This window comes from Octopus bimaculoides, chromosome 25, assembly GCF_046866305.1.
Source record: "Octopus bimaculoides isolate indiv1 chromosome 25, ASM4686630v1, whole genome shotgun sequence".
NCBI classification, from domain to species: Eukaryota; Metazoa; Mollusca; class Cephalopoda; order Octopoda; family Octopodidae; genus Octopus; species Octopus bimaculoides.
In genome coordinates this window covers 21371632-21389380 of record NC_142952.1, presented here as the reverse complement: position 1 = coordinate 21389380, position 17749 = coordinate 21371632, and the positions used below count along the sequence as shown (strand labels likewise).

General features: G+C 35.7%; 1 protein-coding gene across 1 annotated transcript in view; it reads right to left on the bottom strand.

The window, feature by feature from the left end:
- Positions 1–736: 736 nt before the first annotated feature.
- LOC106878409 (uncharacterized) overlaps positions 737–17749 on the bottom strand; it is a 30542-nt gene continuing 13529 nt past the window's right edge. The window contains exons 5-6 of the mRNA XM_089342013.1: positions 11948–12139; positions 737–6366 (exon numbers count right to left, since the gene is read on the bottom strand). Of these exons, the coding sequence (XP_089198139.1) occupies positions 6262–6366; positions 11948–12139 (297 nt within the window). The 3' untranslated portion in view covers positions 737–6261. The remainder of the gene's footprint in view (positions 6367–11947; positions 12140–17749) is intronic.

Sequence of the window (17749 nt, the reverse complement as noted above, 5' to 3'; positions counted from 1 at the left end):
TAACAAAAGCTGTCCAGGTGATTAACACAAACTTTTCTGCTCATCATAAATACATACCGTAATAAGCTAACTCAACACTCAAGAAAGCCTATCAGTAAACTAAAATATAAAACTAATTAACTGTAAATGTTACTTTAAAACATCAAAATATATTTCTCAAAAAAAATCATTGAAATTATTACAGAATGTAATGAAGCTATGGCTGTCACGACCAATTTTTTCCATCTCTAAATTTCAAACATTGATCACTTTAATAAATAACTAAACTTACTACTAAACTTCTTTTCATATAACCTGGCTCTCTTATTTGATGTACTTTGTTTTAACAGCACTAGCAGTTATCAAGAAAAGGAGTCTAATATCAATAGCCTCCATTGAGAACTTTTTTATAATTACAGTGATAACAAAGTAAAATAAATCCTCATCTTGTGTGGCAATTTAACAGGTAGCCTACATTTCTCTCTATCAGCACTTATTTTTGTTTCAGTGATGGGTATATGATTGAAAATCGAAAGCAAATAGCCTATTACTTTGTCAATATTATCAATTGGTTGGAAAATCTGATGCTGTGAATAACTAAAAAACTACACATGCTGTCTGAAAATTGATGTCAGATTCGGATTCAGCACCCTAAAGTTACCCTAAATCAGCTGAAAAGGTTCAAATAGCATGACAAAAATAAATTTGTTGCCCAGTGTAAACAAACATCATGGTAGTTCAACAACAGAGAGAGAAGCAATTTGTCAAGTTTTACTTTTTCCTCAAAGCAACATAGAGATTACAATTCAGCAGCCCATCTGTAAGCTTTGCAGTGTGTGTGTGAAAGAGAGAGAGTGGGGAGAGAGAACACTGTAAACAATGAATGAAATAAACATGAAATGAAAAGGGGTATTACTACAGATGTATGCACCCCACCCTGTTTTGTTGCCTCATAACATCCAGAAAAATGGATACTTTTAAACAAAATTTTCTACAAGTACCACTTAGGTATTGTGGCTGCAGAGTATATAGAGATTTATGGGAAATAATTTTTCCAGGGGGGTGTAGAGAGGAATTTTGAAAATCTTACATGATCTGACTTCTTTCCCTCATAACTTTCAAGAAAATGGGTATCTTTTGCACTTCAAAACCATGGGAAGAGCATTTTTGGTAAAAAAAAAAAAAATTGTTAATATTTTCAGAGGGAAAAGTGAGTGATTTAAGGGTAATTTAGCTGTTGATTTTAACACATCCAAAGAGAATCCTCCTCGTTTCTTTATTACTCTCACATGTATTGATGTTTTTTCAATATTTTTCCCCCATAAATACATTTATATGCTATAAAAAAGGAAATTTGAGAAATTATGAATTTTTTTTGCAACCCCACTTCCTGCTCCCAATTATTTCTGTTTAGAAATTAAAATATTGGAAAGTCTGAGAAGGTCATTGCTGGCATTTATCCACAGTGATTTTAAAAAATTACTGAGATGTACTTGAATAGCAAGTGATTTGATTTGAGATCATGTGCTGAAACAAAAACAATTGCAGTGTGGAAGGTGTTAAGCCATTCAACAACACCAACATTTAAATTTCATTTGTGTCAAAATATTTTGTCACTTTGAAACCACAACCTGTTCACTGACAAAACTTCACAAAAGTGATGCAGCACGAAATTTTGTCAGTGAACACGCTACGGTTTCAAAGCAACAAGAATGTTTTGACACAAATGAAATTTAAATGTTGGAGTGAAACTTTTTGTGTGTTCTTGAATGGCTTACAAACATCTGCCATGCTGCAATTGTTGTTGATTTTAAAAAAGAGTTATGTAAACAATAATTCATTTTAATAGCATACTTTTTGGTTAGAAAATGTTTTTTCTTACACACACAGCTTTGCTTGGTTGAGGTGGGGGTAAAATTTGGATTACAATTTATTTTTTTATTTTTCCATCAATGGACTACACATATTACTTCGGCATCATCATTCCATAAAATGTGTTTAACAGGAGAAAAATATTGAAAAATTATCAATACATGTGAGAGTGAAAAGGTGGGTGGGGGGGGCTAGAAACAACAGTCAAACTTTCCTTGAATTGTTCACCTTTTCCTTGGAAAATACAATTTTTTTTTTTTTTTTTTTTTACCGAAAAGGCTCCTCCCATGATTTTTATGTTAAAGAGGAAAATGGCTAAAATTGGTCTGGATAGTTATCATTGTAAGGCGTACAACGTTCCAAACAGCCATAATAACAAAATCACTTTTAAATTTTTTTACAAAAATTATACAGGTATTTTAAGAAATTTTCATTCAATAAATAATGTTTTTACATTATGTATACATTAATAGAATAAACTGTCAGTTTTCCAAATAGCAAATTAAAACTTAAAATGAAAACATTAAAAGAGAAAGTGAGAGACTTTGCAAATGAAAATGGAATACTCTGCAGTGAATGCGATGAATATTTAAATTTGTGATGAATTGGATGCAATGAATATTTAAATTTGCAACAAACTGGAGTTTAAAAATTCAATAACCTTGAGAAATAGAAATTATAGGAAATTTCTAAGACATGAATTTATAAAAATATTTCCAGACAGTCAACCCTTTAATAATTGCTTTCTTTTAGTACTTTTAGTAATTGTTACATACCTAATTGATAAGTGGCTTTCTCCATTATAGTATAGATATATTATATATATACGCATCATCATCATCATCATCGTTTAACGTCCGCTTTCCATGCTAGCATGAGTTGGACGATTTGACTGAGGACTGGCGAACCAGATCGTTGCACCAGGCTCCAATCTAATATGGCAGAGTTTCTACAGCTGGATGCCCTTCCTAACGCCAACTACTCCAAGAGTGTAGTGGGTGCTTTTACGTGCCATTGGCACGAGGGCAAGTTAGGCGGTACTGGCAACGGCCACGCTCAAATGGTGTTTTTTACATGCCACCTGCACAGGAGACAGTCCAGTGGCACTGGCAACAACCTCGCTCAAATGTTTTTTCACGTGCCAGTAAAGCGATGCTGTAACTTTGATAATGAAAGGAAGGGTGGAGATTTATTCACATCCAAAAACTTTTCTACGGCATATACATCTGACCTATGCATGTTTCAACTACAGTGACTGCACATTGCCTTGTATGCAATTATGCATTCTAGTCGTTGCAATTTCATCAAGGGTTCATCACTCACAACGTTTTCAAAGTGAACTGATTCAAACAAGCGTCCTGTGTTAGTATTCAGTTGGAAGTAATAGCGTTACTCTTTATATTCGATGGAATGTTGGGTTTATAATCACCTCTGCTGTTATCACAGATGAAACATGGTTTTAAAATGTTTATTTGGATTTCAATTGTAGAAGTTTTGTTTACATGTTACTGTATGGAGTATATTATTTATTCAGAGATATTTTACTTATATTGGGTTTATACCCTCAATTCATATTATTGTTAGTAGTAGTATCAAGGCAGCAAGCTGGCAGAATCATTAGCACACTGGGCAAAATACTTAGCGGTATTTCGTCTGCTGCTAAGTTCTGAGTTCAAATTCCACCGAGATTGACTTTACCTTTCATCCTTTCGGGGTCAATAAACGAAGTACCAGTTGAGTACTGGGATTGATGTAATTCACTATCCCTCTCCACCAAATTCCAGGCCTTGTGCCTATAGTAGAAAGGATTATTAGTAATAGTATTAGTATAAATATCATTAATTATTATAATCATTATTGTAACTAGCATAGTTACTATATATGGTGAGTTGTGTTTATTTAAATTGCTTAAACATACATTTTCTCAAGTGTGGATATCTTAGAGCCTGTTCCTGTCTTGAGTAAATTTAGAAATGAAAATTTGGTACATTTCTTCTGCACAAAAGTACATCTGTTATCACCTATTCTATAAGGTTTTGCCTTACTAATTATTTCCAAGGCAACTGAATATACTTTGTTACTATCTGTTAGTGCCCAAATTAGTTTACTAAGGCTAGTGGTGAACATTTTGTCCCTATTTCTAAATGAATTTAAATGATTGGCGGATCATTGCTTGATATAATGTGAGCTAGCTCCAATAAGTCTTTGAGGTAACCTTACATTTGTATACAATAATTTTATACCTACAATTAGAGTAAAGCAGGCAAACCCTGTTCCTTACACAATCGCTTTTGATAGTTCTACTACTTCCATTAATAGTTTCCACTTCATCTTCACTAGAGGTGATTTCTAAATTCTCCTGTCTCTCTTCTTAGTTATTACTCTTACCCACATAAAAAACATTGAGTACTGCACTTTCTAGGACTCACACCTTCCACTTCCAGGTTAATGCAGGAGTTTGTTCAGGTAGCTTCCATTTATAGGTTATCAAACCATAGTTCCTATCCTGATGCCTAGTTGGGTTACTTATGGTTCGTTTGCTTATGTTGACATTGTTACTATTTATTGATCTATAATTCTGATTACTATTGTTGTTATTGTTTATATGGAAACTCTGTGTTTATTAGATATTCTATAGTATTTACTGCCTTTTGGAAAATGTTTCGCAGCACATCTTTAAGATGAGCAAATATGGTGAGCTGGTAAAGCAGCTAGGGAGAGAGGGTTACCATTGTATTGTGAAACCAGTTGAAGTTGGATCACAAGGATTCATAGCTGCATCAACCTGCCAGTTATTTGGACAGTTTGGTATCAAAGGTTGCAGTACTGCCACAATCAAATGCTTATCTGATGTTGCTGAAAAGAGCTCAATGTGGATATGGGCAAAGAGAAATGACTAATGGATCAAGTTATAGATTCCATTTATCTGAAATATAAGGAAGAAGAGAACTGGTTCCTTCAGTGGTTAGCATGGCCTAGTAGTCTGAAACACAGACCTGGGAACACAAGATCACAAAAAGAATGCTGGGGAAAGGATTTTGGAAAGCAGCAGAACACCTAGGGGTCATGGCCTGACTCCCATAGTGTGTCAGGAGTAAGAGCTGAAATACTTGTCAGATGGGAGTTCTTCCTCTGAAGATTTCTCCTGCTGTGTGCTCACCTTGCAGCAAGTTTCTGATTTTTGTTGTTGTTGTTGTTGTTTTATTTATGTATGTGCTATTGGAATGAGTAGATTCAATACCTCAGTGATGGGTGGTTTCTATTGTAATGTGTATCTTCAGACTGGTAAGGATTCAGAAATGGAAGTTGAGGTTTATTGGTTGTTTGTGGAATCTAGATAGGGTTTTTATCTTTTCAGCAAGCCTGCTGCCTGCCCCACCTTTCTTTTTTTACTCTCTTTCTCAGAATGCCAATACTGTAGAGTAAAAGTTTGTTATTGAAATTGAAAATTTCAATACAATATTGAAAACTTAAAATATAAACTAGAGATAGCCCAAACTGGTCTAATATATATATATATATATATATATATATATATATATATATTACTCTTTTTTCCATCTTGTTGCACATTTATGTGCTTGCTCCGGTGGAGCCTGGTGTTGCCATCCAGTTTCACCAGTCCTCAGTCAAGTCGTCCAACCCATGCTAGCATGGAAAGCGGACGTTAAACGATGATGATGATGATGATGATGATATATATATATACAAGGAAATAATATGACAAAGGAATAAACAATTATCTTATGAACTTAATTAGCTTACAGCTGTTTCTACTATAAGATGCACTGGACTCATAGTTGAGTGTTTGAGTAACACCTTATAACTTCACCAGAGCCTCAAATATGATGATGATAAAGTTAATCGTTTATTCCTTTGTCATTTTATTTTTTCCTAACCATTCTGTACTCAATGCATCATTCGGAAGCCTATGTAAATTGAGTTCTACACCAGGTTATTAGGCTCACAATGCCTAAGCGAAATATATATGCATGTATATATAATTCTGTTCTATATGTATATTATATTTATATAATATATATGCATGCATGCATATAAACCTTATAAACCTTCACATATACAATCTTGCAGAGAACTCTAATTGATGATGAACCAAAACACAAATTACTGAGACAGTCATTCCAGCCTAGAATATAAACCAAAATTCAGAGATAAACCATCAATCATGTAAACAGATTTCAACCCAAGCAGTGATCAGTTGTACCAAACCAAACCAAATCCTTTGGTGACCCTCACTGAAGTAGATATTCCTTCACTTGTTAGTTGTATTTCTTTTTTTTTTATCTTCATTACATTTTTCCAGAACTTTCTTTGTATTTTTTTTTTTACATGCCCACTAATAATTGAAATAATAAAAATATAATTCAAATAAAAATATATAGATAATTTTCATCCCAAAAATAGTTCATTAAGTTGTTGTATGGTATCATCAGGATTCTTCACCATGTGACCAATAGTGCGTTTATCTTCATATATCTCATGATCATTGCCACCCTGATGGGAGAGAGAGAGAGAGAGAATAAAGAAACAAGAAAAGATATTGGGCTATCAAATAATTTTTTTTCATTTATTCTCGTTTTTCCCAATGTTACTTAAATTAACATAAAAATTTTCATATTAATCAATTTTCTTTTTATGATACGTATATGATAAAAAAAAGAACCACATTAAAATACAAATTCAGAATCGAAGAAAACACAAAAATGAATGAAGAAAGAAAAACAAGGGAAAAAATAGAGGAAAGACAAAAAGAAAGAAAGAAAAAACATCAATTCAACACAAAGTGCTTCAATTGACCACACACAACACTGTTCCACAGAACCTAGTTTTACTGTAGTGTTTTTGGTGAGTTTTTTTTAGCTCTATTCTTCCTCTACAACAAAAGTTGCAGAGGAAGAATAAATTTTACCCCTTTTAAAACATGTGATGCTGGGATGTCAAGTAGAAAAAAATTAACAAATTTATCCTATAGCCCATTACAATATTGCTTTTAAATACATGTTGCATTCAGTATGTTTCAGTGAATCTGTTTTTAATACATGATTCTGTAAGTGAGCATATATTTGTACCATTTGCTAAAATTTTCTACCAGATACAAATCAGTTATTGGCTCATTGCATTTTTGATAATGAGAGTGACAAGAGATCATTTGTGCAATGAACAAAGTACCGTTTATTGCAATTTTGTATTTGGTTTGTGAGATTCTTGACATGAGTTCATGTGTTGAAACAGATTTTGACAGAAATACACACGTACATGTTCTCCTTCACACTCTTCAGAATTCACACCATGATACAGGGACAATCATGTACGCGCACACACACACACACACACACACACACATGCACACACACACATACACACACTCTGTCTCCCCTCTTTCTCTTATATTCTTACATCCATATAAATATAGTCCTGTGCCAGTGCCACATAAAAAGTACACGTGCCAGTACCACATAAATGTACACATGTTGCTGGTTCCACATTAAAAGCACCCGACACACATTGTAAAGTGGTTGGCGTTAGGAAGAGCATCCAGCTGCAGAAACCATGCCAAATCAGACTGGAACCTGGTGCAGCTCCCCAACTTGCCAGCTCTGATCAAACTGTCCAACCCATGCCAGCATAGACAATGGATGTTAAAGGATGATGATGATGATGAGGATATCATTAAATTTAGAGACAAACACACTTGAAGCAGATATTCAGCAGAGAGTGCATATCATTGATAAGGTTGCAAATGGTGACAAAAGGACTGACAAACCTAGCTAATTGATCGATTAACCAAATGATTAATCAAACAATCAGTTGGTTAAATGTTAACTCATAGATTAATAATAATAATAATAAGAGGAAGTGAAATACAACCAGTGCATGTGTTCATTAGTGGCTTAATGGCCTTCCCGAGCCATTATATATGACGTTCATTGGTTTCCTTGCTAATATACATTGATGAAATATCACACACACACACACACACACACACACACACACACACACACACACACACAGACACACAACAGACTTTAGGTCAGATTCCATCTACTAAAATCTACTCACAATGTATAAGACAGTTCCACCTACAGTACAGGGTGAAATCAAACCCAGGAATATGGGGTTGTGAAGTGTACATCTTAACTACTACTTATATCTGGGCTAAGAAGAAGAAGAAGAAGAAGAAGAAGAAGAAGAAAAAGAAGAAGAAGAAGAAGTAGTAGTAGTAGTAGTAGTAGTAGTAGTAGTAGTAGTAGTAGTAGTAGTAGTAACAGAAGTAGTAGTAATAATTTTAGTCGTAATAGTAGCAGTAGCCCTGTCTATAGTAGCAGCAGCAGAAGCAAGCATATTACTAGTTGTGTCCTGTCTATCCTAAGTTAATACAGATGCTCAAACCCCTAACTGCAATCCCTGCTAACTTGTTAACTTCTCCATTTTCCACTAATGAAAGAACAAAGAAACCTCATCAATAATTACACTGGTCAACAAGTATTTTTCATCAAGCATATGTCAAGGTGGACTTAGTGTAGTTTTTAATGCTGATTCCAAATATGCAGTTAGTTTTTTTGACATCATGTACAGTTTTCAAGATGAGAAAGTTCTTTGGTTCTAGCATTATATAGAAATTCCAATTAATGATATGTATGCATGTATTCCATTTACATCGTGGAAACATACCTTTAAAATAAACTATGTTATTCATTGCTGCATAGTTCAGATGCAATATTTCATCATCTTAAATTAACCAATCAAGTTTTATCTCATGAAATAAGTATTTCAACATCTCAAATTGTCCAGTCATAATTGGTCTGATGAAATATTTCATCAACTCAAATACAATATAAGTATAACTGTTTGTATCTATTTCTTTACTTGTTTTACAGTGTTAACAATGTCAAAACAGTGTAGAAATCATCCTGATGTGTTTTGTTATGTCTATGGATAATTTATTGTGAAAGCTCAAAAACATACAATAATACCAGAAATCAAGAAGATTTATAAGCTGTACTTTGACTGTTATGGACAAGTTATGGGCACCACTTTTTGCAAAGTAAATGTCACAGGATTTTCTGTGAAAAAGAAACACAAAATTGTGTATCCCAATTTGGATTCTGCAACGAGACCCCACCACATGATGGTACTGAAACATCATATGATGATGTTGACTGTCATGATAGTGCTGCTAAGGAATATTACGTAGCTGATGACGATAGCTTTGAACCTCAGAAATTTTCCCAAGCTGGACTATCCCTCTCAAAAGATAAAGAGAACTGTTGGCATCAAGACTGAAGGAGAAGTATTTGCTAGAGCACAGTGTTTGTATAACTTATTTTCGGCTGAGAAATGTGGTTCTACAAATGTGTTTTTCTGTTGAAGGCTTGCTTTGCTTTTGCAGTAACATAATGGACTTTTCAAATGTTTATCACAAAATCATGATCCTTTGCACAAAAAGCTTGGACTGATGAAACAGTTTGTAAAGACACTAGGGAAGAGAAATGCCAGAGGGTTTGAGTATATTGTAGAAAAGTTTCCCAAAATCACACAGGCGAAGTTGAAAGAGAAGTACTCAAAGATGTCAACTTCAAGACAACACTGGACGAACTGGAAATGCCTGCCTGGAATGCTTTCAACTGGATCTGTGAGAATTTCTTGGGCAATGGACTACAAGGATGGCATCAAGAATCTTCTGAAATGTTACTCATCAATGGGATGTCGCATGTCACTGAAAGTTCACTTCTTGGACTCCCATCTGTATTTCTTTGCAGATAACCTTGGAGCAGTGTCAGATGAACATGAAAGATTTCACCAGGACATTAGTGCTAATGACAGTCTGCTGGCTGACTACTGCTGGACACTTTACCATGATCAACCAGATCAAGAACACTGCAGGAAATCCAAATCACAATGTTTCTAACTCTGTTGTTCTTTGTCTGTTTTGTCTGACCCATTTTTGTGTATTCACTCTTTGTAGAATGACAGTGATGATTTTTAACTCAATAAACTCATTTACTTTCTAAATATAATATGTCCTTATTTATTACATTAATGATTTCATATATACAAATATGTAAATATTTGCATCTATCTACTGAAAAACTGATAAGTGCGGCATACAAATGGAGTGAAATTTTGAAATCAGCATGAAAAATTAGCTTTAAAAAATTGGTTTGCATTCACAATGAGTATAATGCATTTAATTTTGTTGGCTAGTGTAATTATTTCAAATTTTGGCACAAGGCCAGCAATTTCAGGAGTGGAGGTAAGTTGATTACATTGACTAGTACTTATTTTATCGACCCTGAAAGGATGAAAGGCAAAGTGAACTTCAGTGGAATTTGAACTCAAAACACAAAGATGAGCAAAATGCTTAGCAGCATTTTGCCTGGTGCAGTAACAATTCTGCCAGCTTGCAATAATAACAAAAGAAGGAGTCTCTGCTTGGTTGCTCAACTTGCCAAAAGTAATAGCCAAATTACCCTCAAAACACACCCATCTTTAAAGAAAAGGAAGAAAAGACGTATTGGATATCCATAAAGTGACAGGATGGTCATGGTTGGAACAACTATTCAGTTGGAGTTGACTTTAGCGAAATGACAGCAACGACTTAATTTGATTGAAGCCAGTGAGGGAGTGTATACGTATTTAGTTGTTTGCTCTATTAGAAATAACAGCTAGATCTCACCCAATTAAAGAAAAACATTAGTGAGCAACTTAATCCTAGATACCTGTATCACTAATGGAATGTCATGAATGTAGATTTACTCAAGAACAGTAACAATAGACTAAACGACAACAATACAAACCAATAAAGACTTTAAGCAGTCCTTTGATCAGCAAAAATAGCAAAAAACATTCCTATCAAATGACATCCTACAGTATTAAAAAAGATGAGTTACATTAGATATCGAAATCATCATCATCATCATTTTAATCTTTTACTCTTCCTGTTAATTCTTTCTTCAATTGACACACAGGTTCTTCTGGATGCCTGATGCAATGACCAGCAATTCTCATTCTTCTCTGCTGAATCGTCTCAGTCACTTTGGGTAGATCTTGATAAAGTTTCTCGTTGCTCAAATGAGTTCTCCATGTAACATTCAGAACCATTCTTAACAGGAATGTAACATTCAGTCATTCAGGACATTGAAAAGCATACTCACATGAAATCATTGAAGCATCCAGGAGGACAGCCAAACTACACTAAACTAATCTTTTGTTTGTTTCAGTCATTAGACTGTGGCCATGCTACAGCACTGTCTTGAAGAGTTTTTAGTCAACTGAACCGACTCCATTACTTATTTTCTTTTTAAGCTTGATACTTATTCTATCAATAACTTTTACTGAACTGCTAAGTTACAGGGACAAACACATATACACACACATACACAAAGGACTTCTTTCAGTTTCTTTCTACCAAATCCACTCACAAGGCTTTGGTCAGCTTGAAGATAGAGTAGAAGACACTTACCCAAGGTACAACATAAAGGGACTAAACACAGAGCCATGTGATTGAGAAGCAAACTTCTTACCACATAGCCACGCCTGTCCATTTTTCCATGTTTACAAGGGTCAAATGGAATTTATTGAGGTAAATTCTTACAGCCAGACACTCTTCCTGTTGCTAACCCTCAACTGTTTCCAGTTAAGATAATATTTTCCCCATGACAAGACATGTTTTCCATGCAAAATGGGGAACAAAGGACATTGCTTGCATGATGCTGACACTCGTTTGTAACTATTATGCAATGCCAAGACAAGTTGACAGTAACACATATACACACACATACACACACACACACACACAATTGAGTTCCACATAGTTTCTCTTTACCAAATCCACTCACAAGGCTTTGGTCAGTCTGGGGTTGTAGCACAAGAACTCAAAACCATGTGCTTGAGAAGCAAACTTCTTACTTCACAGCCACATCTGCACCTCGTCCAAGATAATGTAAGACCTGAAAGAAGGTAGGAACAGTCTTGGCTTGATTAGCTCTCATCATAAATCAGATCACTCATGGCTGACCTAGGGCTAAACAACAACAACAACAATTAATCAAGATATCAAAATGGTTTTCCTTACTGGCTGTGTCTTGTCTCCGAAAAAATGTATTGTCTTGAAACCATCTCTTTCAACATATTTCAGGCAGTAACTTTTATTCCAGCCCTCAGGTATGACATCAATACTAATCTGACCACCAATTACATAATGTAAACCTAAGTCTGGGAACCTTTCATACAAGGCATTGACGAATTTCTTCCGAACTTGATGTTCCTGAAAGGTTTGAAAGAACAAATAAACAATATGTAACTGGGAAATATTTTGTATTTTAACATGTATAAGGAACCCTCGTGTATAAGGAACCCCCTAATTTTGGGGGCTTAAAATTTGGAAAAAAGGTTTTGTAAGGGATTATAATATTATCTATGTATAAGAAACTCCCATATTTTTTAACCTAAGTTTTGACAAAATAGGATTCCTTATACACGTTAAAATATGGTAATATCCAGATAAATTATAATCAAATATTTAAGTCTATTATAATGGACTACGACAATGAAATAGTAAATATTCAAATTTATTATAATAAGATAAATGATATTTAAATTTATTATCCTTCCCCTCATCATTTTATGTCCATTTCCCATGCTGACATGAGTAGGATGGTTCAAAAGATTTCAAAAGGTTGAAGGATCATGTCTTCCTCCAATGTCACATTTCAGCATGGTTTCTATGACAAGATACCCTTCCTAACACCAACCACTTTACAAAGTGTACTGGGTGCCTTTTATCATGGCACCAGCGTCATAGAGGTTGCCTTACTATCAACAAGACCAGGCCTGGCCAACTCAAATTACATTATGGGCAACTTTAGTCACAGAAAGTTTTTTGAGGGCCACTTGTACACTGACAGAATTGAAAGCATTTTGCTTTCTCATGCTATTATTACAATAATGCATGGATGATTGTTGATTCAACATGAAATATTATGATTGCAAAAACAGTGGTATCTTCTTTTTTCCTTTTCATTACAATCTTTAATTTTTGATAAAATTTTAAAACTGTTTGTTTAAATAAACCCATTTCAAGAAAGTATCAAGCAGGCTGCAAGATAAAAGTCTGTGGGCCTCAGGCTGGCCAACCCTGAGCAAGACTAAAAAGTTCTCTCAAGTTGTGCATTGGTGCTATTCAAACCAATTACCAATCACTTACACAGTATACTGTTTGCTTTTTAAGGCACTAGAACTGTTGGGGTGAGGGAAGGACATCACCTTGTAGCTTGCAAACCAAAAGAGAAGCCCCATGATGGGTGGAAAAGATTTACTGTTGTGAGAAGATGGAAAAAATAAGAGGAGTCAGTGTTGGGGTGGGAATAATGGAGAGAGGAGAGAAGAAAAGGAGGAGAGTTATGTCAGGGATTAATGTAAAGGAGAGGCAAGGACAAAATGGTAATAGTGATGGAATATACTGAGTAAGTGAACCCAAGGATGGAGTGGGATAGTCTATCTGCCATGCTAGCATGAGTTGGATGGTTCATTAGGGTCCAAGATAGTTCTTACTGGAGTTACACAAGTTTATTGTTGAGAGATTGTGATAGGAAAGAGACAAAAAGGGACAATATTAGGGAAGGGGGAAAGTGAAAAGTGGGGTCAGGGTGTTAATAAAAGAGAGAATTAGAAAGTTATAAAACAGTGGGGGGGGGGGGGTAGAAGATGATGCAGTCCTACCCCAAAGTATATACAGCAGGATAGAACAGTGTGTGAAGTAGGAATAAGATGATGATGAAGGGTCCAGAGCATATCCTTGAGGTAATATGTTCAAGAAAGTGTGACAATAGGAGAATCTCTGAGGATGGGTAAAGGTTATCAGATTACAATCCCTCCTTATTCAAGCATCAAGATTTGAGGAAAGAAGAGGTGGCAGGATATAGATGACGGAGGTATAGAGAAGGGAGTATCTCCTTTCTGCATACAAATCAAGTATTTTCCTCTAAGTGTTGGCATGGCATAGCACAGTGAGTAAGAGAGATGATGGGGTGATAAGAGGCTACAGAATAAGTACATTGGTTAGGAAAATAGAAGTGGGGGATGTGAGGATATAAAATTGGCCATAGAAAGTGGGAAGATGCCTGCACAAAACAAAAAGCAGGTGGGGTTGCACTTTACCATTTCAACAAGTATTTCCCAAAACTTGTACAAAACAGCAGGTTTTATGCAGTCCTGCATATTGCCAGTTAATAGTCTTTTGTTATCTCCATGCTAAGGGGAAGATATCTGGCCAAGCTTAGATTAAGAGATCATCACCAAACTCAGCAATTATCAGGTTTGTTTACAAAATGTCTACCATTAATAAAAAAGATTGTTTGAATAAAAGAATTAAGAGTGAATGTTTGTTTCACTTGGAGGGGATGTTAACTCAGTATTTTAAAAGGTAAGTTATGTCTCTTGGATCGACAGCAAATTTGTTCATTTTTGGAGATACTTTCATAAAACAGAGGGAAGTATTTCGTAAGCATATTATGCTGTGTTGAAATTATTTAAGCATTTCTGTATATTTTTTGGTGCATATGCTATCGTGTGGTTAGGATGTTTAGTGGTAGTGGCTTGTTGAAATGCCCAAGTGTGAAAAATGCATGCGTGTAGAGCAGGTTCAGTGTGCAAATAGAGATCTGGTTTGGAGAATTGTAAATGTGAATATCAATGTGCCAATGTTAGGTTAAGTAGGTGGGCTGCTAAACTGATTGTGTTAGTCCTGAGAGAGAGGGGGAGAGAGGTGAGATTGCAGGTATGATAGAGGAGACCACCAGTGAGGGAGGGGGTTTCCAGTGAGAGAAGTAAGATATCCGGTATTGGTGGTGGGGACAGGAATGGGCAGGCACATCATGAACAAGTAAGGATTATTTAAGAGATAGTATGAAAAAATATTTAGCCAACATGAAAAGATGCAGAAATGACATACTTTGAATGAATTCAAAGGTAACATAATCCAATGGTAGAGTAAGAAATCCATGAATCAGGTGCTCCAAAACAGTCAGAAGGAGGAGAACTGTCTGTGTGAGCATGCAATAAATAGTCAATTCAATGAACAAACAACCCAAAAATCGAAAAAAGAAAAAAACCGAACATGAGGACATGCAGAAGAATTATATTAGCTTGAAAGACAGGGAAAGGAGGGAGTTTTTAATGTTTTAAGCATTGCCTTTTGTTGGAAAGGAGAAAGGGAAAAGACTAAAGAAAGAGAAGGAAAATCATCAAGGCCCATGTGGAGTTACATTTCTGAAATGACCAGTAGAAGTAGAAGGAGATAGAGAAAGCATTTTTTAGGGACAGGAGAGTGTGAAGATGGTCAGTAGGTGTGTGTATGTAGTAGCATGTGTGTAGTGGTAGTCGTGAAAGGTGTGTTTGCATGTGTGCGCAGACGGAGTGGTCAATAGCAAGTCAGCGGCAGTCATGAAAGGTAGGTGTGGCAGTGTGTGTGTGTTTGCATGTGGCCGGAGTGGGAATGTGTGTGTATGTATGTGTGTATGGGTGCACATGTGTGTTGCTCTGTGTATCTCTCTCTCTTTATGTGTGTGTGTGAGTGTGTGTGGAAGTGTATGTAGATGTGTGTATGTGTGTGCATATGTGTTGTGTTTGGAGGTATAGGTGCATCCATGTGTGTGTATGCATATATGAGAGGGAGAAAGAGGGGTGAGGTAGAGTGTGTGGGGGTTTTTGTGTGCGTATACACAAGTATATGTGTGGGCAGGCATGTATGGGAGTGTGTATCTATATGCATAGTAGTGGGCGTAAATGTGTGGGAGTATATATGTGTGTGTATGTGTACGTATGATTGTGAGTATGTGTAAGAGCATGTGTGTGTGTGTGGATGTGTGTACATGCATGCATGTGTGAGTGCACATAAGTGTGCATGCATGGATGTGTGTGTATGCACATGGATGTGCATGTGTGTGTGAGATGTGTAAGGGGTGAGATGACAAGTGTGTGAGTGTATTGGTGTTGTTATTAGTGTGTATGTATTCGTGGTGTGCGTATGAATGTGTGGGTATATGTGTGAGTGTGTGTATGTGAATAAAAACATTAAAAATACAAATTAAAATAAAAATTAAAATTAAAACATTGAAAAATAATAAAACAGTATATAAATAAATAAATAACAGAAATTAAATAAAATAAAATGTTCTAAGCAGCACACCCTCTACATCCGCAACTCCTTCTCCTACACTTCCTCAAACTTCATGTTGGTCAGATGGGCCATTGGTTAGCTGACCAGTTCACCAAACACCTACGAGGCATTTGTCTATGTAAGAACACCATAAATCCACCAACACTAGACTTCACCTTGAACAGCACTACATTTTTACCCTAACCCTGACTCAAACCCCTTTTCTACTCAACACAAACCCCTCCTTTTAGTGACATTCTCCACACACCTTTTTATTTTATTTAATTTCTGTTATTTATTTAGATAATCTTAATTTCATTATTATTTTTCAATGTTTTCATTTTTATTTTCATTTTAATTTGTATTTTTAATTTTTTTATTCACATACACACATTTATAAGCACACTCATATATATACAGCCACACACATCTCCATACACTCATACACAGCCACACACACCCACAGATTCCCCCCACTCATACGCACATATACACAGACACTCACAAATACACTTATAACAACACCAACGCACTCACACATTTGTCATCTCGCCCCTCACACCCTATCACACACCCACGCATGCACACACCACACACACATGCATGCACATCCGCACACACATACAGGCGCACACGTGCACTCACACACATATGCATATACACATCCACACATACGCCATTACACATGTTCACACACGCATGTACATGCACACACATATACATCCACACATATGCACACTTACTACTATGCATCTGTATATATAAAAGGCAGGATGTGTGTGTGTGTGTGTGTACGTGAATGTAATTGATGCACGTCCACAAATTAGCACGCATGTCACTCCAATTTTAGGAGGACCTTCGTCATGACCCTAGCTGCATTTTCGTCAACTTTTTCTCTCAGAGGCACCCACGTATAGCTGTAAAAATCAATTTTCAAACATAACTTTTACCAATTTTGAAGTTTGCTAACATGGCAAAGTCAAAGTGTGCGTAAGCGCGTGAAGAAATTCTGTTGATGTATGTGTGACAGATTGTTTGCCAGCGTCTAACAAAGAAAAAGTAAAGAAAAAGTGGGAGAGGGAGACAGAAAGCATCTAACAAAAGAAAAAGTGGGAGAGGGGAGTAAGGAAGACAGTGTCAGCGTTCATGAAAAATGAAAATGTAAAATGCTTTTTTTTTCTTAAACATGAGATATTGTTTCAAATATGGGATGTTTTTGAAAGACACTATATTCTATAATGAGATTATATATACTTTCTCACACAACAATTAAAATATATTTATTTTAAATCGTTCATCTCCCCCCCCCCCCACCCACACACACACATACTACTTTGGGAGCAAAAGTGTTTTGTTTATATTTCACGTAGAAGTAAAATCTTTATTGACAATCTATTTATTTAACAACAATGAAACAAAGAGGTATGTAACAATTTGTCAGTGAATTACACAATATAAATAGGTAAAAGGCGATCTTACGATACCAGTGCCAAAGCTGTCACTTAACCCACGTGTGTTTATTTACATCACATCAGCCTTTTCCGTAAAAAGTGTTGGAGGGACAGAGGAAAACGATGTCGTAAAAGCGAAAGAGATAGAGAGAGAGGACGATTTCTTTTCAAGTTGGCATGTGTGTGTGTGTGTGTAATATTGCTGGTGTGTGTATGTGTGCAAGAGATAGAGGGAGAAAGAGAGAGAAAGAAAGATAGAAAGAGAGAG